Source organism: Trachurus japonicus, chromosome 13 (assembly GCF_045865225.1).
Source record: "Trachurus japonicus isolate A0001 chromosome 13, Traja_1.0".
NCBI classification, from domain to species: Eukaryota; Metazoa; Chordata; class Actinopteri; order Carangiformes; family Carangidae; genus Trachurus; species Trachurus japonicus.
In genome coordinates this window covers 6,714,916-6,740,199 of record NC_140919.1, presented here as the reverse complement: position 1 = coordinate 6,740,199, position 25,284 = coordinate 6,714,916, and the positions used below count along the sequence as shown (strand labels likewise).

At 44.6% G+C, this 25,284-nt stretch overlaps 1 protein-coding gene across 1 annotated transcript in view; it reads right to left on the bottom strand.

Annotated features, from left to right (window-relative positions):
* Window positions 1-21,109, bottom strand: part of pak1 (p21 protein (Cdc42/Rac)-activated kinase 1) — a 57,319-nt gene extending 36,210 nt beyond the window's left edge. The window contains exons 1-5 of the mRNA XM_085794745.1: window positions 20,890-21,109; window positions 18,799-18,893; window positions 14,710-14,857; window positions 13,902-13,939; window positions 2,264-2,377 (exon numbers count right to left, since the gene is read on the bottom strand). Coding sequence (XP_085650871.1) covers window positions 2,264-2,377; window positions 13,902-13,939; window positions 14,710-14,857; window positions 18,799-18,893; window positions 20,890-21,082 — 588 coding nt within the window. The 5' untranslated portion in view covers window positions 21,083-21,109. The remainder of the gene's footprint in view (window positions 1-2,263; window positions 2,378-13,901; window positions 13,940-14,709; window positions 14,858-18,798; window positions 18,894-20,889) is intronic.
* Between the last annotated feature and the right edge of the window lie 4,175 nt (window positions 21,110-25,284).

Here is a 25,284-nt window from a genome sequence, read left to right as displayed (position 1 = left end):
GCTGCTTTACTTGCAGCCCCCTGCTTGGGGCTAGAGGGGTACCAGACACATCAGTGCTAACTCTGATATTATAGCTGCCTGCGTGACTGGAGGTAAGAGTGAGTGAACACACAGCACCAGCCTAGAACCAACCAGACTTTATTGCCAGACCTATAGGTTATCCTCATTGGAAGGCAATTCTCCAAACAGCTCTGCAAAAAACTCAAAATCTTTCCAAGAATATTTGTCTTATTTTTTGTCAAAATGTCTCATTTCTAGTCAAAATGTGAAAAGTGAAAATATGCTTGAAAGAAGTAAAAAGTGTCTAAAAACAAGCTGCTTTTTAATGTGATGAGTCTTATTTTAAGTATAATGAGATTTGTTTGGACTCGAAATGACATTTTGGCTAGAAATAAGACAAATATTCTTGGTAAGATTTTGAGTTTTTGCAGTGTTATAGCTGCTTTTTTTCTCCTATCACCACCTTTTCCATACAGCCTACACAGCATGCTGTTCAGTCTGTAGGTACCATCACAGACCTGGGGGGCACTGTTGTTCTGCCTTTCTGCCTAAAGCTGCCCCCCCAAGCCAGATCAACTCCGGTGGGACAAACAGAGCCATCATGGCACCGATGCCCAGTACTGTGTTGTTGTACGTCACAGAATGTCAGCAGGCTGGCATCAGGACAGCTCTGGTGGGGTCAGGAGAAACCAGCAGAACCAGGGTCCCTAATGATGGCAATACAGCAGGGGCTCTGCAGACAATGTGCTTGTTTACTCGGATAGAGATAGTGAGGCCACGCAGATATTGTGTGTGTGTGTGTGTGTTCCTGAACTGACCTAGCAGAGAACAGAGAGCTGCTTTGAAAGACCGTTTCTAAATAAAAACCTCAGCTCTCCCCTGTGACTGCATCTCTCTCTGTGACACACACACACACAGTCTTTCTAGTCTGATTAGAGAGGTGAGGCAGGTCTTTTCACAGATTAAAGATAGATATCAGTGAGTGACTCAGCTGTGATGACACAATCATTTTTAATGTGTCTGATTGAATGTTTGTGTCTCTGTTTCTCTGTCTTTGCATTTTATAATCTCAATCTATTTACATATAGGCCAGTTTATGTCACATTCTGTGACATAAACTGTAAACTGTTTTCTTGTCTGTAACAACATCTATTGCACGTCTGTCCGTCCTGGGTGAGGGATCCCTCCTCTGTTGCTCACCCTGAGGTTTCTCCGATTTTTCCCTGTTAAAAGGGTTTTCCATGGAGTTTTTCCTCAGTCGATGTGAGGGTCTAAGGACAGAGGATGTTGTTACGATGCCATGTAAAGCCCTTTGAGACAAACTGTTTGTAAAAACGGGCTATACAAATAAAATTGCCTTGCCTTGCCTTGCCATGCATCACTTGATTACGGAAGCGTATTGCATTCACTTGAATAAAAACAAAAATCCGGTTTTTCTGAGTAATTTATTTTTTTGGTTTGTTTTTCTGACTAATTATTTTTCTGTTTTTCGGGGTAATTTTTGTCTGACTTAGCTTCGAGATTTCAAAATCCCGTGAGAAGCTCCCACCTGCAAGTAACGTAAGGACTGATTTAAAAATAAAGGTGCTCCATCAGACTGTTCTGAGTGACACTCTCTGAGGTGGTGTTCTGTAATAACAGGTAGTTTCCTTTCAATATAAATCTGAACTTACTGGGAACACAGTGAAAATAAGACTGTATTATTTGTGGAGTATATCCATGGATGTATGTTAAGCAATGTAAAAGAAAGTGCCTTTACTCAATGTGTTATGAGTAGTACTTTTATTTTGAAGGCTGTTTGTTATACGTTCCCTGATGTGACGTGTGTGTAGCTCGCCCTGGGAAAAGTTTGTTGATGCTTGTGTTGGAGCCGTCAGTCTGGAAAATAAAGCAATGGTGGAACCTGTGCCAAAGTGGAGTTTGAATAAAAATTCCTATCAGTGTATCTCATGGATCTACAGTAAGATGTAATAGATCCGTGATGAAGTGGGGGCTTGAAAAACAGAATAATATTACCACGAAAAACAGAAAAATATTACCACAAAAAACAGGAGGAAAAAAAATACCACAAAAAACAGAAAAATATTACCACAAAAAACAGGAGGAAAGAAATTACCACGAAAAACAGGAGGAAAAAAAATACCACGAAAAACAGGAGGAAAAAAAATACCACGAAAAACAGAAAAATATTACCACGAAAAACAGGAGGAAAGAAATTACCACGAAAAACAGGAGGAAAGAAATTGTGTGTGTGTGTCCTTACTGATTTGGTGTGTTCTGGTCGGGGGGCAATCACCGGCGGTGGCTCGGCCTCATCTTCGTCCTCATCCTCAGAAACGGTTGCTATGGCAGGCGTCTCAGACACAGCCTTAGCGACCTGCGGGATGTCAGAGGGGGAGAGCCTGGTTGTCACATGTGCTAGAGACAGCAGACCCATCACACTACCGGGACACTGTCCCTCCTGGACACTACCAGGAGACTGTCCCTCCTGCTCACTACCGGGAGACTGTCCCTCCTGCTCACTACCGGGAGACTGTCCCTCTTGCTCACTACCGGGAGACTGTCCCTCCTGGACACTACCAGACTGTCTGTCCTGCACTCTACCTGGAGACTGTCCACCCTGCTCACTACCAGGAGACTGTCCCTCCTGGACACTACCAGGAGACTGTCCCTCCTGCACACTACCAGGAGACTGTCCACCCTGCACACTACCGGGAGACTGTCCCTCCTGCTCACTACCGGGAGACTGTCCCTCCTGGACACTACCGGGAGACTGTCCCTCCTGCACACTACCGGGAGACTGTCCCTCCTGGACACTACCGGGAGACTGTCCCTCCTGCACACTACCGGGAGACTGTCCCTCCTGGACACTACCGGGAGACTGTCCCTCCTGCACACTACCGGGAGACTGTCCCTCCTGGACACTACCTGGAGACTGTCCCTCCTGCTCATTCAGCTCCTCTCCTCCCTCTCTCTGGGTGTCCCCTCTCTCATCATCACCACTGATGTGGGAGAGCACTGGTCATGTCTGGCTAGTCACACGTCCTCCTCAGTGTCTTTGACAGTCTGATGCTCAGCAAGTAGCCGAGCTGCAGAGACAGTGATATGTGAAAGGAGGAAAAGATGCTGATTCACAATAAAGACAGGAAGAGAGAGAATCAGCATCACTTCCTCCTCCTTCCTCTTTATTTTCACTCTCAGTTTGGTTTAAAGGGACCTGCCCAACACTTTCACTGCGGCAAAAACAAAGACCCACAAGAGAGTTAGGAGCTGTGTGTGTGTGTGTGTGTGTGTGTGTGTGTGTGCTGCTTCGAATCCCGCGTCGGGCAGCCCTTTCCTGCATGTCATTCCCCCTCTCTCTGCCTCCCCATTTCCTGTCTATCTATACTGTCATCACTATCAAATAAAGGCAAAAAAAAGCCGAAAAAATATACTTAAAAAAAAAAAGAAATGCTCATACAGCTTATGACAAAAAACCCAAATCTAGTTGTTGATTTTTTGCGTTTGCTGTATTTTGTATTATGTTAATTCATGGCCTTATCTTTTTCTATACTCTCTCTTTATCATCCCGACTTAAAGGGATAGTTCAACATTTTGGCAAATTGGTCCATTGCCATAATCCCTATAGTCATAGCAGTAGGTTCGTTACCTTTATTTGTCGGTGCAAGCTATTTTCAGAACGGCGGAGCAGAGCCGCGAGCTGCTCAGAGTTACGCTACGGAGGCTCATGGGATTTCTTGGAGTTAGAGTTGTTTGAGAGGTAAATGCAGAGACTGCTTGCTTAAAGACTGTCCCTGAAGGCAACACGCATCAGCGGTTTTGCATGAATTTCCCTCTAAAACAACTCTGTGTGGTAACGTTGTGTTATTATTTCATAGCGTGGTGAATGTGCAGCTCACAACTTGTCCACCAGAGAGTTGTGGAGTTGTTGGATTGTGTATTTGATGAGTTTGATGAGGGAAACCAAGAAATCCCATGAGCCTCCGTAGCGTAGCTCTGAGCAGCTCACGGCTCTGCTCCACCGTTCTGAAATTAGCTTACAATTAGCGACAATTAAAGGTAACAAACCTACTGCTATGACTATAGGGATTATAGCAATGGGCTAATTTGCCAAAATGTTGAACTATCCCTTTAAACACAGTGCACACCTGTGCACCTTCATGAATCATTATTTTCATTGAACATCAATAACTAAATGATAAGAGGAAAAATATACTGAATTCATTTCTTTCCCATCTGATATCAGGATGCCCTCACAGCTCCAGATCTGTCTGGGTTCTTGTCTAGGCTCCTCTTTAGGATTCCAGACAGTTTATCTTTGTTAAATATTCATACACAGTTATTTGCAACCAACTTCAAAAAAAAAAAAGTGTAGTTAAGGTTTTCGAGGTTGTTAATTCTAATTTCTATGGCAGTAAAAACTAAAATAAAAACATTCTTGATTGATGATTACATCCTTTTAAAGGAACCGTTCAACATTTGGGCAAATACCACTGTCCACTAATATTACCCTTTGAGTAAGAAAAGAAGCTATTGGAAGGCTGAAGCTACAACAACCAGCCAGGCCGCCACCTCTTAAAGGGATAGTAGCATTTTTTTTTAAAGTGGGGTTGTATGATCTACAAATAGCCCCTAAGTGCTTTAACTGCAGTAGAAGACTCTCTGCACTCCTCCCGTTAGCAACGCCAGCCCATAGCCCTGCCCAGAGATTTACAACATACAGTGTTGTGAACAGACCCAAAGAAACGGCCCATTTTCACGGCCTAAAAGAGGTTTTACCTGAAAAAAAAAAAACACAGTTCCATTGTTTGCTATAATATAATTTTTTCCAGCCCTTCAAAGTGCAGGAAAAACACAGTTTTTATTTGGACCTAACCAACTCACGTGTCCTTCCGCCCAGGCTTAGCGCCCGCCGATCAGCAGTTGGTTAGGTCCAAATAAAAACTCAGTTTTTCCTGCACTTTGAGGGGCTGGAAAAAATTATATTATAGCGAACAATGGAACTGTGTATTCTTTTTTCAGGTAAAACTTCTTTTAGGCCGCAAAAATAGGCCCAATTTATTCTGACTGGGCCCCAGGCTTCTGAAATGATCTGAATGAAAGTGTTTGAACTCCAGCTGGAGATCCATGCTGTATTCAGCTCACAATTTTAAATATGAAATTAGTTGACAGTCATCCACTTCCTGCAACGAAGCAACCACCTGAAGAGTAGAAAAATAACAGAATTGGGGTTGCAAAATTCTGGCAATTTGGCAAGTTGGAAACTTTCCATGGGATTAACCGGAAATCTACCAAGTCGAAGGTTGGCCTTTAACAGGGAACTTCAATATAGTTGGGGAAAATACATAGTAGCATAATCTTCACTTCAACAGATAGTTGGGTCATTTACAGAAGTAGTTTGGCCTCAGCAGCCCTGCAGTGAGCAGTGTGCTGCTGCTGTGTGCTTGCATTACATCTGGTTGGTCAAATCTTAGTTGGGTCATTTACAGAAGTTCCGTGACCGTGGAGAGCGAAGGTTCGTTTCTCACTGGATTTGTTATCTATGAAGGTTAAATAGAAAATTTAGCCAGGGTGCCCCGCCCAAAAATGTGGGGAAATTTTTTGAGAGCCCTAAATCCAAAATGGCTACCGTTCGCCAAGCTGGAAATGATCTTTTCAATGGTTTGGCCCACAGTGCTGCATAATACATGGTTTCTATGACTATTTGGGTCAGGAAGTTCATAAATGATGTAGATTTATTGATTTGACCCATTTTTGACCTTCAAATTCAAGATGGACGCCAATTTTTGGCCCTTAAATGGCCATTTTTCAAAATCGTCATAGAGCCTCAATATTAGGCTCAAATGAAAGCTCTGCTCATACTGAGTTCAGTTTAGGACAGTAAAATTACAAGTAGGCCACACAGAAGTCATCTCAAAGGTCAAAAAGATCAAGGTTTGTGGTGAGAAACAAACTCTGCTGCTGCTGCTGCTGCTGGGCTGTTAAAGCCTCTCCTGCTAACCTGCTAACCTGCTAACATCACTGCTGGCCTGCCTCTGCTGCTGCTGCTGCTGCTGGGCTGTTAAAGTCTCTGCTGCTAACCTGCTAACATCACTGCTGGCCTGCCTCTGCTGCTGCTGGGCTGTTAAAGTCTCTGCTGCTAACCTGCTAACCTGCTAACATCACTGCTGGCCTGCCTCTGCTGCTGCTGCTGCTGGGCTGTTAAAGTTGCTGCTAACCTGCTAACCTGCTACCATCACTGCTGGCCTGCCTCTGCTGCTGCTGCCGCTGGGCTGTTAAAGTCTCTGCTGGTAACCTGCTAACCTGCTAACATCACTGCTGGCCTGCCTCTGCTGCTGCTGCGGCTGGGCTGTTAAAGTCTCTGCTGCTAACCTGCTAACCTGCTAACATCACTGCTGGCCTGCCTCTGCTGCTGCTGCTGCTGGGCTGTTAAAGTCTCTGCTGCTAACCTGCTAACCTGCTAACATCACTGCTGGCCTGCCTCTGCTGCTGCTGCTGCTGGGCTGTTAAAGTCTCTGCTGCTAACCTGCTAACCTGCTAACATCACTGCTGGCCTGCCTCTGCTGCTGCTGCTGCTGCTGGGCTGTTAAAGTCTCTGCTGCTAACCTGCTAACCTGCTAACATCACTGCTGGCCTGCCTCTGCTGCTGCTGCTGCTGGGCTGTTAAAGTCTCTGCTGCTAACCTGCTAACCTGCTAACATCACTGCTGGCCTGCCTCTGCTGCTGCTGGTGCTGGGCTGTTAAAGTCTCTGCTGCTAACCTGCTAACCTGCTAACATCACTGCTGGCCTGCCTCTGCTGCTGCTGCTGCTGCTGGGCTGTTAAAGCCTCTCCTGCTAACCTGCTAACATCACTGCTGCCCTGGCCATGGCCAAAGCAGACACGCTCTACCGTTGTGCTCCTCATCATAATCTCCTCCTCTCACTGTACATGCAAGCACTCTCCCTGCTACGTTCTGCGCGGTTACACCCCGCCTTTCCGAAGCCCCGCCTTTCCGACAATAGACTTCCATTCATCGTAATAGCGGGGTTTTCTATTTTTTCTAAAGACCCCGCTATTCCGAAAAGGCTATTGGGGGAAACCCCCCCCACTCCGAACGGACAGACGGACCTAATCAGAAAGGAAACGGAGGCTGTGCAGTGCGCAGTGCGCATTGATCCTTTTTTCCTTTTTGGGGTCAAACGGATCATGTGCATAATTAACTGCAAAACAAGCAAATACTTCATATTAATGACATAATGTTCATTATGCTTCTAGCCTGTCTAGCCTCTACCTGGTCTTTTTACTAAACTTAACCAACTCCTTTCTTCATTGCCTAAGCCCAACCAAAGCATCTCCCTCAGTCAGCTGTCAGCACGAGCGGCGGCTGCAGCAGCCTCGCGCCCCTGTGAGCTCAAGCCGGGTTCAGCCGCGCTCGAGCGGAGCGGGGGGGGGGGGGTGTATTTCTATTACTGTGTGGGAGATCTCCAACAACGGAGTCGGGGAGAAAGCAAGTGGGACAGATCTGCCCAGTCCCTGAGCAGCGCATGTTTCACAGACAAGCCACGAAGCAGAATGTAAACAACGTCACGCGGTTCAGCACCTTGGACATTGGACAGCTGCGGGGGGACTGTGTCGGAACAGCTGTGTTTCGAAGTGGGGGTATTTCGGAACAGCGGGGTGTCGAAGTGAAGGTGTGTCGGAATGGAGAGCTGTCCCCATTCTTGCGCATATCACTGCCCACCTCAGTAACATCAAGCGACTATGTATTTGATAGAGATTCTAATTTTATGATAACCAGATTACTTGGGCTTCCTTTGAATGGAACCAGGTTTCTTATTTTACCTCTTATGGCATGTCATATAATGAGATCACTACAAAGAATGACTTTGCTGCCTTCTGGCATTATTGTGCAATCTAAAAAGAAACCCTATGGCTTTCTGTCACCTTTGTGTCGGGCCCTGATTGTCTTACTTTTAATTCTGTCTGGAAATGTTCATGTGCACCCTGGTCCGGCTGTTACTTCCAACCCTAATCTTGTTACTGACCTTGGCCCTGATGCCAACCTGGGTCCGAAAGACATCAGTTTCACTGACTTTTGCTCCCGTAAAGCTCTGGGTTTTCTTCATATAAATTCCAGAAGCCTACTACCCAAGATTGATCAGCTAAAAGTCTGGACACATAGCTCCAATCCTGATATATTAGTTATAACCGAATCATGGCTAAAAAAATCTGTGCCTGACTCTGCTGTTGATATCACGGGTTATAATGTTTTTCGACAAGACAGGTCTTCTAAAGGTGGCGGGGTTGCTATTTTTGTTAAAGAACATCTCCATTCCTCCATTGTCTTTAGAAAATCCATCCCCAAACAGTTTGACCTACTTATTCTCAACATTAAGCTGACTATGAATTCCACAATGACAGTTGCTGGGTGCTATCGTCCCCCCTCGGCCCCCTCTTGCACCTTGCCCACCCTCAGCTCCCTCCTGGCCCCATACACCAAAGCTGAATTTGTCCTGATGGGGGATCTCAATTGGGACATGCTCAAACCCCCCGCCCAAGTCCTAAACCAATGGGACTCTCTTAACCTCTCTCAGATCATCGCCACTCCCACCCGTTATGATCCCAAAAACCCGGATAAGGCTACTCTTATTGACGTAATTCTCACTAATAACCCGGACAGATACTGCACTGGTGTCTTCTGCAACGACCTTAGTGACCACTGCTTCACTGCCTGTATTCGGAATGGAAGCATAATGAAACGCCCTACCATCATTACTAACATGCTAACATCACTGCTGGCCTGCCTCTGCTGCTGCTGCTGCTGCTGGGCTGTTAAAGCCTCTCCTGCTAACCTGCTAACATCACTGCTGCCCTGGCCATGGCCAAAGCAGACACGCTCTACCGTTGTGCTCCTCATCATAATCTCCTCCTCTCACTGTACATGCAAGCACTCTCCCTGCTACGTTCTGCGCGGTTACACCCCGCCTTTCCGAAGCCCCGCCTTTCCGACAATAGACTTCCATTCATCGTAATAGCGGGGTTTTCTATTTTTGAGACGTCTCTCATTACCCAGAGACGTCTGTTCAAAAATTTTAATGATCAAGCCTTTCTCCATGATCTAGCTGAGGTCAGCTGGGACAGACTCAGCCTGATCCCTGATATTAACAATGCATGGACTTTTTTTTATGACTCCTTTACTGAAATAATAAACAAACATGCCCCCATCAAAAAGATGAGGCTAAGGAACAGATGCAGCCCATGGTTTAATCATGACCTTGCTGAACAGCTTCGTCTAAAAAACTCCACCTGGCGCAGGGCTCGTAAATCAAAATCCTCTGTTGACTGGTTATCCTTCAGACGAATCAGAAACAAATGCACCCAATCCATCCGCAAAGCCAAAACTGACTACTTTCAAGAGCAGTTTAAAGTGTGTGGCTCTACCCCACGAAAGTTTTGGAAGACAGTTAAAGACATGGAGGGTAAAACTGCACCATCCAAACTTCGTTCCTCTCTCATGTGGGATGGAAACATTGTATCTGATAACAAACGTATGATTGATATTTTTAACCAGCATTTTGTTCAAATTTCCACTCCACCTGTTTCTGTAACACCTCAGGACCCCTCCCCCAACCTCTCTCCTCTGAGCTCTCCTGACCTAGTCCCCGCCCACAGCTTCTCCCTGCAGGATGTCTCTGTGAGGGAGGTTTTTGAAACCCTGAGCAAGCTTGACCCCAAAAAACCACCTGGGCCGGACGGTCTGGACCCCTTTTTTCTTAAAGTTGCAGCCCCTATTATTGCAGAACCCATCACCTACCTTTGCAACTTATCCATACAGTCAGCTGAACTTCCATCTGCCTGGAAGACGGCCTCAGTACGCCCCCTATTTAAAGGCGGAGATCAAGCTGACCCCAACTGCTACCGTCCTATTTCTATTTTACCATGCATAGCAAAGGTACTGGAGAGACTGATCTGCAAACAGCTGGTTCGCTTCCTGAACACCAACAATATCTTGTCTGATTTTCAATCTGGGTTTCGTGCAGGCCACAGCTGTGAGACTGCGACGCTCAAAGTACTTAATGACATCATCAGTGCTCTGGACTCCAAGCAATACTGTGTGGCCGTCTTCATCGACCTGGCTAAGGCCTTTGACAACGTTGTACATAAACAGCTTTTGGTTCGCCTCAACTCCATCGGTGCTTCAAACAGCTCGTTAGCCTGGTTCGAGAACTATCTCACTGGACGCACCCAATTTGTGAAATCTGACTGTATTTCTTCACAACCCGTCTATCTTAAATGGTGTTCCACAGGGCTCAATCTTAGCCCCAGTCCTATTCTCAATTTACATAAATGATATAGTTAAATCAGCTGCCAACTCATCTATTCACTTGTATGCTGACGACACAGTGCTCTATGCCACTGGCCCCTCCCATGCAATCGCCCTGGAAACACTCCAACAGAGCTTCCAAGCCGTACAGTCTGGTTTCTCTGCCCTCGGCCTATCCATAAACTCCAGCAAAACCAAGGTCATGTGGTTTGGTCGTAAGCACGCTGTCCAAGATGGTACCATTCTGGCCGCTGACGGCCATAAACTTGACCTGGTATCCTCTTATAAATATCTGGGAGTCTGGATAGATAGCAGCCTGTCATTCGCTGAGCACTTATCCTCTCTGCAGTCAAAAGTGAAAGCCAGACTCAGCTTTCTTTACCGTAACCGCTCCTCGTTCACTGCCACTGCCAAACGCTCCCTGGTCCAGCTTACTGTACTTCCACTTTTTGATTACGGTGACGTCATATATAGATCTGCCTGCAAAGGACGTTCTCAACGTTCTATACCACTCCGCCATTCGATTTGCTACCAACGCCCCGTACAGGACCCATCACTGTGACCTCTACACCCTGGCAAACTGGCCCCCCCTGGAAACCAGGCGCAACATTCACTGGCTGATGCTGGTATTCAAAACCCTCCTAGGTCTTACTCCTCCCTACCTAACCCAGCTTCTGCATCTGCGCCCTCCCCCTATACACAACACCCGTTCTGCCCCTCTCATCCTGTTAAATGCCCCAAGGGCGCACTCTTCCCTGGGCCGTTCCCCCTTCCAGGTTGCTGCCGCCGACAGCTGGAATCAACTCCAAAAATCCTTACAGTTACAAACTCTTACTTCTGTCAACTCCTTCAAACATGTCATAACTAAATCCATGAAGTATACCTGCAGCTGTCCCAGCCAAAGCTCTCTCTGATCCTGTCACCTCACTAACCTCACTAACGCCGTCTGTTACTGCTGTTGTTTTGTTACTGTCTCATCTATGGTTGTCTAGTATCACTGTTTTTACTTTTAGTGTCTCTGTCCTTACATAACTTGTTGTATGTCACTGTACGTCAAACTAACTGTCATTCTGTGGTATGTTATTGCGTTATGTTGGCTTATTGTCTTTATTCTTTCTTCTTTTGTGTCACTGTTGTTGTATGTGCTTTTATTGTCTATATTTTAATGTTACTCCCCCTCTCCCTTCCCCTTAGGAGGTATTTCACCTCCTACCAGGCCATTGCCTTAATAAGAATGTATTCTTAGCAATTCTTGCCTGGTAAAATAAAGGTTTACTACATATCATTTGAATGTTAAAGCAGAAGTAAGTGATATATTTGTGTTAATATAAGTCTTAAATAGTTATATCTTCCGACAGCAATCACTTACATAGAGTGTTTGGACCGAAACACGGGTCTGTCAGTCACTCTGCTCTGCTCTGAGCCGAGGAGAAAACATTTATCGTATCCTACAGTTTTTATCCAATGAGGAGAGAGAACGGCATGCAGGGCTGTGTGTGCAGCCAAGGGACGCCGTGAATGTGGCGACGTAGGGACGAGGACTGTTATGGTGCGTTCAAGGAAACTCGTATTTTTCCGACCGTGAAGTGGTACCAGTTCGATCTGGTACGAGTTCACCGGTCGGAAGTTACGAGTGGCCGTTATAGTGACTTTCACCGGTAAAACAGGTCGGAAAAACACGAGTGGGTTGCCTGAAACGCTACAAAGTCGTAAGTTGTGACTTGAAGCTGTAATTTACGATTTCAAAAGCCTGCCTGGAACGCAGCATTAGCGAAAACGACCGGACCACTTACTTCTGCTTTAAGTGTAAATCAACCCCAGGCTGCACATTCAGCTGAATTTGGTACCATTTCTGATTTTAAAAAAAACAAACATGATGATTCGTAATGACTGATTAGAAAAATTAAATACGTTTGTATAGTAGGTGTGTAAATAATCAATAATCAGTATTATTGGCAGTAATAGCAGGCCCGAAATTAAAATTTTGCTTGGAGGGCTTGTGTGCAAAGTTTATCCCCGTATTGATTGAAACCCGATGTGGCCCGACACATGGGTGCTGAAGCCTGGACCCGACAAGCCGCCTGACTCACCAGCATTGGTTGAGTGTGGTATTATTAAAGAGTAAGGTATGCTTTGTTGAATCAGTGCAGAAGACAACTTTAGAAATATTTTATGCTATTGAGAAGTGTAAAATGATTTCCTGGTTCATAATGAATTGATGGGACCACTGACCAACACAGTTCAGGTAACTAATAGAAAAGGGCATCAGCAAAGTTTGTTTCTCACCACAAACCTTGATCTTTTTGACCTTTGAGATGACTTCTGTGTGGCCTACTTGTAATTTTACTGTCCTAAACTGAACTCAGTATGAGCAGAGCTTTCATTTGAGCCTAATATTGAGGCTCTATGACGATTTTGAAAAATGGCCATTTAAAGGGCCAAAAATTGGCGTCCATCTTGAATTTGAAGGTCAAAAATAAGTCAAATCAATAAATCTACATCATTTATGAACTTCTTGACCCAAATAGTCATAGAAACCATGTATTATGCAGCACTGTGGGCCAAACCATTGAAAAGATCATTTCCACCTTGGTACGGACGGTAGCCATTTTGGATTTAGGGCTCTCAAAAATTTTCCCCACATTTTTGGGCGGGGCACCCTAGCTAAATTTTCTATTTAACCTTCATAGATAACAAATCCAGTGAGAAACGAACCTTCGCTCTCCACGGTCACGGAACTTCTGTAAATGACCCAACTAAGATTTGACCAACCAGATGTAATGCAAGCACACAGCAGCAGCACACTGCTCACTGCAGGGCTGCTGAGGCCAAACTACTGAAGCCACATTACAGCTACCAAGGAGGTTTGGATCATATTATGGGGTAAATATATTTGATGTATGGTATTAATGTTTTTGTTCAGAAGTGAGTAGGTGGGATTGATTGCACTTGCACTTATCACTTTATCCATACACATACTCATATTGTTGATTGCTGTACAACTGAATGTTGGCACTAATGCGTTACTGTTATTGTCTGTCTTATTTCTATGTGAGGTGCACTTTGAGGTTTAGCTTTTAATCTCGTTGTGCTGTTGTGCAATGACAAATAAATTCTGATTTTGATTCTTGAGAGTGAGCATGTAGCATGTCATTGAGTGTGTCTCCCTACACAGTCATGATAAACAGTGACAGATGATCAATAAGAACAGACGAGAGAGACTTTTATGTTTCTCAAATCAATGTGAAAAACATGAAGTAAAACAGTGGCAGCTCCTGTGGCCTGCTGCCATCACTGCCCTCAAACCAAACTAAACATAGATTAGACGCTCAGTTTCCTGTAGTTCCTCTTCATTTCTTACAAGCTTCATGTTGTTATGTTGTGTTTATGTATTAAACAGAAAGCAATATGTTGTATGGTGTGGTTCTAAGAGCCGTATGCCATCCGATCGCTCTCAGAGCAGCTGATAGCTGTGGCGATGAACAAAGGCGTGCAGAGGCATCCTAACAGAATTATGTCTCGGTGTGTGTGTTGCTGTGGGAGAGATACAGGATACAGACACAGCTGTGTCTGTGTGTTGACAGATGTTTTCTCACCGTTGTGATGGAGGAGCTGTAGGCATCTGCGTTTTTATCTGCAGACAAAACATGAAACATTAGAAGACAAAAACACCAGCAGCACACACCACCCAAATCTAGTTGTTGATCTTTTGCATTTGCTGTATTTTGTATTATGTTAATTCACGGCTTTATCTTTTTCAATACTTTCTCTTTATCATCCCGACTTAAAGGGATAGTTCAACATTTTTGGCAAATTGGCCCATTGCCATAATCGCCATAGTGATAGCAGTAGGTTTGTTACCTTTATTTGTCAGTGCAAGCTATTTTTAGAACGGCGGAACAGAGCCGTGAGCTGCTCAGAGCTACGCTACGGAGGCTCATGGGATTTCTTGGAGTTAGAGTTATCATCCCGATTTAAAGGGATAGTTCAACATTTTGGCAAATTGAGCCTCCGTAGCGTAGCTCTGAGCAGCTCACAGCTCTGCTCCGCCGTTCTAAAAATAGCTTGCACCGACAAATAAAGGTAACGAACTTACTACTATGACTATAGGGATTATGGCAATGGGCCAATTTGCCAAAATGTTGAACTATCCCTTTAACTTTTGTTTCTGCAACAACTCAAAACCACAGTTCCAGCTCTTTCTCCCTCCCAGTGTGTCACATCTAAATCTATCAGCAACACTAAAAGCTGTCAGCAGATGCTGCCATGTTTGTTTGGTCATGTTGACGTTCCAGTACTTTCTGTGTCTTGCTTCACAAAATGAAAAGAGTAAAAAAAAAAAGAGGTGTAAGGTGTGTGTGTGTGTGTGTGTGTGTGTGTGTGTGTGTGTGTGTGTGTGTGTACCTGTGAAGCTCATGTACTTCTGGCTGTTGGTGGTTTCTTTTGAGTCGTAGAACTTTAACACATCGAGGACAGCCTGGGGGTTCTTCTTCTGCTCCAGTTTTGTGATGTTGGATGTCTGCAAGAGCCGGGCCCACTGCTCCGGCATGCCCTACACACACACACACAAACACACACACACACACACACACACACACACACACACACACACACGCTGTACTGTATTTCCTGATATGCCATGCCCACTACTTTATAACATTAAAGCAGATATCAGTGGAATGTTTTTGTTAATATAAGTCCTAAATAGTCCTATTTTCCGTCAGCAATCACTTACATGAAGTATTTCAGCCTAAACACGAGTCTCTCCGTCACTCTGCTCTGCTGTAACCCGAGGAGAAAATTTTCCTTGTGGGATACAAGTGTTATCCAATGAGGGGAGAGAACGGCATGAAGGGCTGTGTGTGCAGCCAAGGGATGCGCGTGAATGTGGTGACGTAGCACGAGGACCAATTGATGCCTGACAAGGGCGGGGGCTGCTAACTCATGGTGCGTTCAAGGAAACTCGTACTTTGTGTTTTTCCTTCCTGTGAAGTCATACCAGTTCGATCTGGTACGAGTTCACGGGTCGGAAGTTACGAGTGGCCGTTATAGGGAACTTTCACAGACAACAGGACGGTAAAAACACGAGCTACGGGTTACCTGGAACGCTACCAAGTCGTAGTTGTGACTTGAAGCTGTAACTTACGGTTTCAAAAGCCTGCCTTGAACACAGCATTAGCCGAAACGGCCGTGCCACTGATATCTGCTTTAAGATGACAAATATTAATTGCATGCAAGCACACACACAGACACACACAGGCTTGGTAAAGAGTCCTAACAGGGCTGTCTTGTCATATTTGTAGCTCAGTCACATAAGTGGGTCACATCTCCTTGTTTTCTCTCTCTACTCCTCTATTAGGGTCAGTCCATCACACACACTCCTCTGCTTCCTGCTCCATCACACCATCCCTGATTCTGTTCAGGGCTCATCTTTCCTTCATTTTAAAGGTTGGGTCTGGAGTTTTGTGCCCAAAAATAAACATTAGACTTAAATGAAATCCATCTTAATCATCACCTCTGGGCTTCTAGTCCTGTGTGGTGGGGGCTGTGTCTGCCTGTATTTTGGACTTTTGCTTTGTTTTGTTGTACATGTGGACGTTTCTGGGTGGAGAGCGAGAGAGTCTGTGTTTTCTCTCCAGCCAATGACAGAGTTTAGGTGAAACTACGTGCAGCAGAGTAGGAGGCTCAGGACTGCTAGCCGTGCAAGCTGTCTCTGATGCTAACGAGTGCTAGCACGTCTCTCTCTCTCAGCTGTGAAAGGCGGCCACCTTAACAACGTAGGACCGCCGCCTAAACTAACGTCTTCCAAAAAAAAGAAAAAAGAATGTAGCGATATCTCCCCCCCGTCGGACGGTCGTTCTGTTCATTCATCTCCGCCAGGGGCGGGGTTAGGGGATGGCTACTTGGGCTCAAGCCCCGGATGTTTTTGCCAAAGCCCCGAATGTTTTAGGGGCAAAAAAACCCTCAACCCGGTTTATGTCAGTCTCCCTCCGCTGACCGCACCAGTCTGAAGTGTAGCCTCATGGACGTCGGAACTGAGAGGGGGGGATTTTATTGGGAGGGTCGGGGGAGAGACGCACACTTATCAGTGATTAAATTTGATACTTTATAACAGCATACCGCATGTCATCAAATAATGGCCTGTATTCAATCATTACACAAACAAAAAATGCCGGCCCTAAATATAAGCCGGGTCAAAAAAAAAAAAAACTCATGTGTGGACTGTCTGGTAAGACTGACGGGAGTGAAGCTGGCCTCGTCCTCTGCTTCAGAGAGGGACAGCTTTCCACTGTCGGGCCTGGGTCTCTGCTCCGTGTCCGGAGCCCGCTCGGGACCGAGCATGGATGTGTTATAATAGATTCATGGACCGAAGACGGACCGCAGCGCACGCTGTAAAAATGCGACTTGAATGGGATTGAAGCGATACAGCGTAACGGAGACTGACAGCACAGCGAGGAGAAAAGCACGTGAAGAAGATGAAGATGAGCTAATGAACGATGAGCTTGGTCGCTATGTGTAAAAAATAAAAGGAGGGATTTAGAAATAAAGGCCTTGGCCGTAGCCTATGTCACACTGAGCTGCCAGATGCAGCCTGACTCCACTATGCCAGATGCCAGGCTGCTGTATGGTAGCCTCGTAAACCAGCCTCTCGCGGAAGTGCATTTCATTTCATTCCGAGGGAGAGTCTGGCCTCATCCCCATTCTAAGCGTCTGGACTGAAACCCTCAGAAGGCCGAGCCAATCAGCGTCGTCCGCTGTGATTGACACAGCACGTTGGCCAATCAGGGACTGACTGGTGCAAAGCCCCGTCACTACACCAACTTGCTGATTGGCTGAATGGGGTTGTCTGTCAACGCTACTACCAAAGATATTAAACCGTCTTTGCTACTACTCCCGCCCACCCCAAACGCTTGCAGGGGGGATGAGGCCAGACTCTCCCGAGAAATGAAATGAAATGCATTTCCGCGAGAGGCTGGTTTACGAGGCTAGCTGTATGGAGCCAGGCAGGCTGCATATCACATGCATTATATGAGATAAACTACTCACAAAAAGTTAGGGATGTTTGGCTTTTGGATTAAATTTCAGAATGCACCTAAAATGCACTATAACCTTTACAGGTGAACTTAATTTAACCTTCTCTAAACTTTTGAATGCACATGTCCAGTTGTTTAATGTTTCAGTCCTTATTGAATAACATGCTGTTCTCTACCAAGGTGATTAACTACAAAAATCACAAGCACCGTCTGATTTAGTGGTTCAGTTGTCATTGAACACTAAATGTTCTGGTTCAGTGACAATTTGTATACAGTCCTCATCTCTCTCCCTCTCCTCTCCACCATGTTCAAATGTTGACATCATGAGACCAAGGAAACACAAAGTTATTGAGACATTGAGATTTGTGTTGTGCTATAGCCACCACTGTTGTTAGCTTTTGTTTGAGATCAAGAAATGACCATTGCATCCTTCTACTTAAAAGGCCTCATGATAGAATATCACTGTAGCAGAACTTTTTATAGGGATATTCTTATCAAATATCCCTAACTTTTTGTGAGTTGTGTAAATGTAAGTCAGACAAATTGAGTTTAAATTCAGATTCTTTCCTTTTTTTTAAGTGTAATGCTGTGGGTAGGGAGGCTGATGTCAATCAGGATTGCACTGCCATATCATTTTTATTTGAGTAGCTTATGATTAGCTTGTGATCATGTTTTATATATTTTATGATGTAACACCTGTTTGTGGATCCTTCAGGACAATGCTTTTGTCTACCTAAAGTTCATATGTTGAAATTTCCAGTAGGCTTATCACAGTCAGCAACAAAGACAAAAAAAAAGGCATATCTTTTTTGTCTTTACTCCCCCTGGGCTAAGCCTCGGATCTCCCATGAACCTAGATCCGCCCCTGATCTCCGCATACCGCATCCTCTCACACACATACACAACAACAGTGCCTGGTTGAAACGTATACGCCCGCCCCCCCCTGCAATGATTTTGCTTGTCCACCATCTTGAATAGGCCATCTTGTCGATTTGTCACTGGTGTTATTGTTCTAGTTAGTTACACCAGTTTTCGTTAGTAACACCAGGGACCAGTGGGTAACACCAGTGATGATCATTAACACCAACCACCATTAGCGTTTTTTAAATGTAATATAATAAAAATATTAAAATACATTAAGCTGTAATTTATGTTGATTTATAATGGTAAGTGGTTAACTGTTATGTGACCATGTTTAAGTTGTTAAAAAAATAATCCAAATGAAACATGAAATTGCTGTTCAAAAAGCCACCATTTTCATAGAATGACCCGTGTGCGAGTCAACAAGATGTCTTTATCTAATGGGAGTCATTGAAAAGGTTCACGTGCCGAGTCTATCAAAGGCACATACACACTTCCACACACTTGAACACACTGACATACAACAATGAACATGGGTCCTTTGGTACAAACACACAGCACAGATGCTGGAGAGTTGCCACACCACACACACACTTACAGTAAACTCCCCCGTAACAGCATCAAATCCAACATGGATGGTGTGTTCAAAGTCCGACGGCAGAGAAATCTCTGGGCGCTCCTTTTTCTTATAGGCTGAAAAACAAACAACCAGTGTGTATCGTACAACATCATGTTAGTAGTGTGTGTGTTACATTTAGCCATTCCCACCTGTTACTGGCCCTTAGGTTTAGTTAACAGATAACAACTGGTGCTACATACTGTGGCAATGAGACAATGTCCCAAAATGTCAACTATTACTTTACAAAACAGCATTGGAAATACTGCAGAGCATGTTTATCTTGTTACATCGACATGTACAGTAAATGTCCATTCATGCATATAAACTCCTGTCTTGATTTTTAACTCATCAGGCTACATCAGGATACAGCTGAGAGGGTTAGGGTTAGTTGGTCAATGTAAAAATCTTCACTTTGACCGTGTTTTTCATATGGCATAATTTTATTATAGTTGCATTTATTAGCAGACTATTCACACTAAGTGTTAGTGTTTTTCTTTAAAGTATGTTTTCTTTTCCAGTTAAGAAGTTGTAGGGAAGAAGGTAAATAGAAATCACCATCACTTTTCATAAAGCTAGCAGAAAACCTCAAGTACCTCAAATAAAATAAAGTCAGATATGTTGTATGATTTGTGGAGTGGCTGGTTAAAGGTCAGGATCTAACCTCTGCCTTTAGAAGGGATCTGATAAGCACTTTACAGCTGCTGGCAGCACGCGAGTGTGTGTGTGCATGGATGATTAATGCTTTTAGTATCATCTGTTTGTTGAGGTAGGTTATATTTGTCATGAATGGGCATTTTCCAGTGAATTTAAATGGAAGACTCCTCTTCTTGCTAACCTGGCTGGAAGTTTCTCTGTCCTCCATGACTCTCCTGATCAGTGCCTGAAGGCCCCATGCACACCTACTATTTGTCACCAAGGTAACCAGCTCCCTCTACTATGGGATACTATTTGCATTGCTTTAGATCAAGCCTGCTTACAACTTGATGAGAAACTGGCTTCTTTCTTTCTTTGACTGTAAATCAGTTGCTGGTCTGCTGTGTCTATGATGGAGAAGCAGTAGCAGGCTCATGGTTCTGCTGGCTTTCATACTAATCATTTCAGCCACTGAGAAAGGTGGTTGGAGCTACAATCTGTGGTTTTCCTTAACCCCTCAGGCTGCACTTGAAAATAAGAATTTTGTTCTTAATTTGCTTGCCTGGTTAAATAAAGGTTAAATAAAAAAAAAAAAAAAAAATAGTAGCATTCTTTTTAAAGTGGGGCTGTATGATCTACAAATAGCCCCCTAAGTACTTTAATTGCAGTAGAAGACTCTCTGCACTCCTCCCGTTAGCAACGCCAGCCCATAGCCCTGCCCAGAGATTTACAACATACAGTGACCCAAAGAAACGGCCTATTTTCACGGCCTAAAAGAGGTTTTACCTGAAAAAAAATACACAGTTCCATTGTTCGGATGGTCGAGGTGCGCTGATATTTTCATTTCGCCGCGATGACTCAAACCCCCTCTGAATCTCCTCGGTGCCATAGACTGCAATCAATGTCTGCACCTCATCGTCGGTCCATTTGTCATACATCTTCCTGCTGTTTTCTTGTTGTTTACAGCGGTGTCTGCTAGGCTAATGCTCCCCTTCTGCTCCCCCTTTTAAAAATGCCGGTTGTTTTGGTGCTTTCTGGTGGCGTCAGAGCCTGCTCTAGCTTTAGCCAGTCAGCGCCGGGTTAACCTCGAGCCCCACCCAGGAGCTTTTCAGGGCCGAACGGAGTACCTACCCTGGAGTAGGTACTCCGTTGGCCCCCCTAAAAGTTCCTGTAAATGGCCCTGTGGGGAGGTTCCTGCAGTGGAAACACGCACCAACGGGGCTGGCCCCGTAAAATTACCCCGAAGTTCCTGCAATGGAAACGCGCCTTATCCCTTTAAACCCTGTGCCAAATCAGATCCACAGTGATCCATCCTGGCGACCACTCAGCCAAGATCTTGCTTCTTAATGTTTCTACTTGATGCCCACTCTACAGGATGTATGTCCATGTTAATGTGATGGAAAAGATTTCCTACTCTCATCACTGAGGAATACTCACTCTTGTCCCCTCCTCCAGTCAGGATGAATCGGATTGAGCGATCTTTCTTCTTCTTGTCTTCTGGGTTAGGTGGGAGGGGCTTGGACCCGTGGTTAAGGGGGGTGGGATCTTTGTTGGAGGATCCGATCATGGTGCTGGTGTTCCTCATAGGTGGAGCTGGGGGCTTGTCCTCGACCTCCCCATTATCAGACATCTTCTGGGAAGCTGCAGCCAGCCACTCCTGCATGACAAAACATAGAGCCAGCAGGTTGAGGAGCAGGAAAATCAACCAATCACAGGCGAGATACCAGTATCAGTAGACACAAGTGTAGGGAGAGTTTCATCCATCCTCACACTGAATGTCAGAGCTGCCGGGAACTATGATTCTAATGATCTGTTATCTTCATTATGGAAAGAGTGATTCCCTCTCTCTGCCTAAAGTCAAGTTTCTCTCCTTCAGTCCTTTCCCTCCTCTGCTCCTTTTCTCTGATTGGTTCCTCTGATCCACATTACTGTCAATGTTCAGCCAGGTAAACTGAGCTTCCCTGGAACCCCAGAATGAAAAACTGTCCCTGAAGGCAACGTGCATCAGCGGTTTTGCATGAATTTCCCTCTAAAACAACTCTGTCTGGTAACGTTGTGTTATTATCTCATAGCGTGGTGAATGTGCAACTCACAACTTGTCCACCAGAGCGTTGTGGAGTTGTTGGATTGTGTATTTGATGAGTTTGATGAAGGTATTATGGCAATGGGCCAATTTGCCAAAATGTTGAACTATCCCTTTAACATTGTAAAACAATTGCATGTCCTAGAGCAAATGACTTACTCAATCCGACTTCAAAAAGCTTTGGGTGAAGCTTGGGTGTATTTTGTACTTGTCTTTTGTTTTACCTTTTATCTCTGTACTAAAATATGAAAATGTATCTATAAAGAAAAAAGCTGCATTGCCTAGTTCATATTTGATGCTTTCAAAGACTTGGAACCTGCAGCAGATGAAGACAGGACACATCCTCCTTCAGAACCGCTCCACATCAATACATAGGTTCAATACAAGCCATTAGCTGCACTCTCATGTCCATCTGTACATCATCCATCCCTCTTTATGTTACTACTGTACAGACAGATACTGTACATGTTCACTTAATGTAGATTACACACACACACACACACACACACACACACACACACACACACACACACACACACACACACACACACACACACACACACACACACACACACACACACACACACACACACACACACACACACACACACACACACACACACACACACACACACACACACACACACACACACACACACACACACACACACACGAGAGAGATGGGTGCAAATAAATGTCAGTACTTCCTGGAAAAGCTGTGTCAGCCTCTGCAGCCACATTTACTGGAAGAAGACATCACTAGCACAACCATCCATGCATGCACCAAGCCTCCACTACACACACACACACACACACACATTGTGTTTGTGTGGTAAAGAGACAGATGGTAATTTTGAAGAGGAATGTGGCCAAATAAAAATAAAGGACAGTCGCAGCAAAAACAAAACGGGCTGAAAACGAGTGAAAGAAGAGGAGGCAGGAGGACAAAGGACAGGGCAAGGACAGGGCAAGAGACAGTGTGACGGCCCAGGCCGGTCTATGTGTCTGTCTCTGTATTCTCCCTTCCCCCCTGCAGTGGCTGATGCGAGGCGGGGCCCTGATGTGAAACACCTGTGACCTGTGGTCTATATTAGAGGGTTGCGAGTCTGCTCGATCTCTCTCTGCCTGCCGCCAGCGAAGCTCAGTCCGAGCCACCGTTGCCTTTTTTCGTTTGTTTTATGTTTGGTTATGGTTATGTTGCACATTCTATTATAAATTATATCTTTATTATCGTTCCTCCGTCCTCTGTTTGATCGTTTTTGTTGTGGTCTTGTGAGCCGGACCATAACAACAGAGACAGAGACAGAGAGCTAGAGTTACCCCCACCCCATCAACCAGTCCAGTCATGTCACCTCACAGGGAATGCCTGTCAGATAATATGGAATGAAGACACTGAGACATAAAACATATAGAGAAGAGAGTTAAGCAAGGAAAGGACGGTGGTGGTCAAAGTCATCAGAGTGTGTTTCCAAACAGCCTACACACACACACACACACACACACACACACACACACACACACACACACACACACACACACACACACACACACACACACACACACACACACACACACACACACACACACACACACACACACACACACACACACACACACACACACACACACACACACACACGGCCCATTGCCATAATCCCTCTAGTCATAGCAGTAGGTTCATTACCTTTAATTGTCGGCGGAGCAGAGCCGTGAGCTGCTCAGAGCTACGCTACGGAGGCTCATGGGATTTCTTGGTTTCCCTCATCAAATACACAATCCAACAACTCCACAACGCTCTGGTGGACAAGTTGTGAGCTGCACATTCACCACGCTATGAGATAATAACACAACGTTACCAGACAGAGTTGGTCAACAGCGGTTTTGCATGAATTTCCCTCTAAAACAACTCTGTCTGGTAACGTTCTAAAAATAGCTTGCACCGACAATTAAAGGTAACAAACCTACTGCTATGATGGCAATGGGCCAATTTGCCAAAATGTTGAACTATCCCTTTAAAGAAAACTGAAATACATACACACCCACAGGCTAGCCGTCCGCCCATCTGTGTGTGTGTATGTGCGTGCCGCATATTGATTATGCAGGCTATTGTAAGCAAGACATCCCATCCCAGAGACACACACACACACACACACACACACACACACAGGGACAACTGCAGCATGCTACCATCTGTCCATCTGTCCAGCCCTGCCTTGCATATTGCCTTCAGGGGCCAACTGAGGCCTGTGTGTGCGTGCGTGTGTGCGTGTGTGCGTGCGTGTGTGCGTGTAATCTACATTAAGTAAACATGTATCTGTCACCATACTAAAATGTTCACTGGTAGAAACCAACTTATGAACTTTGTATAGAGGAATGAAGTGGCTGCAGCAACCCTTCAAATACAAGGCTGTGTTGTGGAAAGAAAGAAAGAAAGAAAGAAAGAAAGAAAGAAAGAAAGAAAGAAAGAAAGAAAGAAAGAAAGAAAGAAAGAAAGAAAGAAAGAAAGAAAGAAAGAAAGAAAGAACACCACATTGTAATGAGTCATATCTCTCATTGTGCCTCTGTGTCACCATTAACTTTAACAAACCTGTTCTTCCGTTATGATTTCCAAACTATAACTACAACTGTTTACATCCCAGATGACAGACAACATAATCAAACATTTTAGGCCGTGAAAATAAAACATAATCAAGTCCTGACTGATCACGTGTCAACAAGGTCAAGACAAGCTGCTGGGAGGAATCAATGAAAGAGGAATGGTTAGAGCATAGCTGCAGCATGTCCAGTATGGACATCATCTGCCCCAAACCAGCATCTCTGCTGCATGTCATTCCCCTGCTCTCTCTGCTTTGATTTCCTGTCTCTCTTCACTGTCCTCTCAAAACAAAAGCAAAAAAAATTATTCAGTCTTTACCAAAAATGGTTCCAAATGCTAATCTGGCTAAAAACAGGGCTGAAGCCAAGAGCAGGTCAAACAGCAGAACAGCTGTCTGAGTATTTAGAAAAGCTGAGGGTCCATCACAGTCTTAGATGAGCAGGAGAAGAAGCTTGTTCAGTCAATAGAAGGTCAGAGTGATTGGCTGGCTGTCTGGGGGTGGACCTGTGTGGATCAGTCCTGACTGTAACCACGGCAGCACTGACTGTCCAACCAGACCACTGTCTCTGCCTCTCTGGAATAGTCCATGTCCAGTTTGGGAACACTGTCTAATCAATTATTAGAGCAAAAAACAGAGAAACACCCTTGTAAAAAATTAAATAAAATAAAATAATATATTATATATATAAAAAATATAAAAAATTATATATATATATATATATATATATATATATAGGAGGCATAAGAAAGAGAAATAAGTGGATGAAGTAAGACTGACGGTAGAGTAAGTCTCCCAACACAACCCTGGGACAGCACCCCAGAATAAGAGCAAACTCAACACACACATTACAAAAAGCACGATATGAGTAGAGTGTGTGAGTGTGTGAGTGTGTGTGTGTGTGTGTGTGTGTGTGTGTGTGTGTGTGTGTGTGTGTGTGTGTGTGTGTGTGTGTGTGTGTGTGTGTGTGTGTGTGTGTGTGTGTGTGTGTGTGTGTGTACTAAATGCTCCTGTACTTAGCTTTCTATTCTCTGAGCTTTCATCAGCCCATTCTCCTTTTAATCCATCTGGAAAATGTTATGCATACACTTATTTCTCAAGTTCAAATATGTGGCAGGAATTTAAAAACATATATTTTAGAAAGTCTGAATGAAA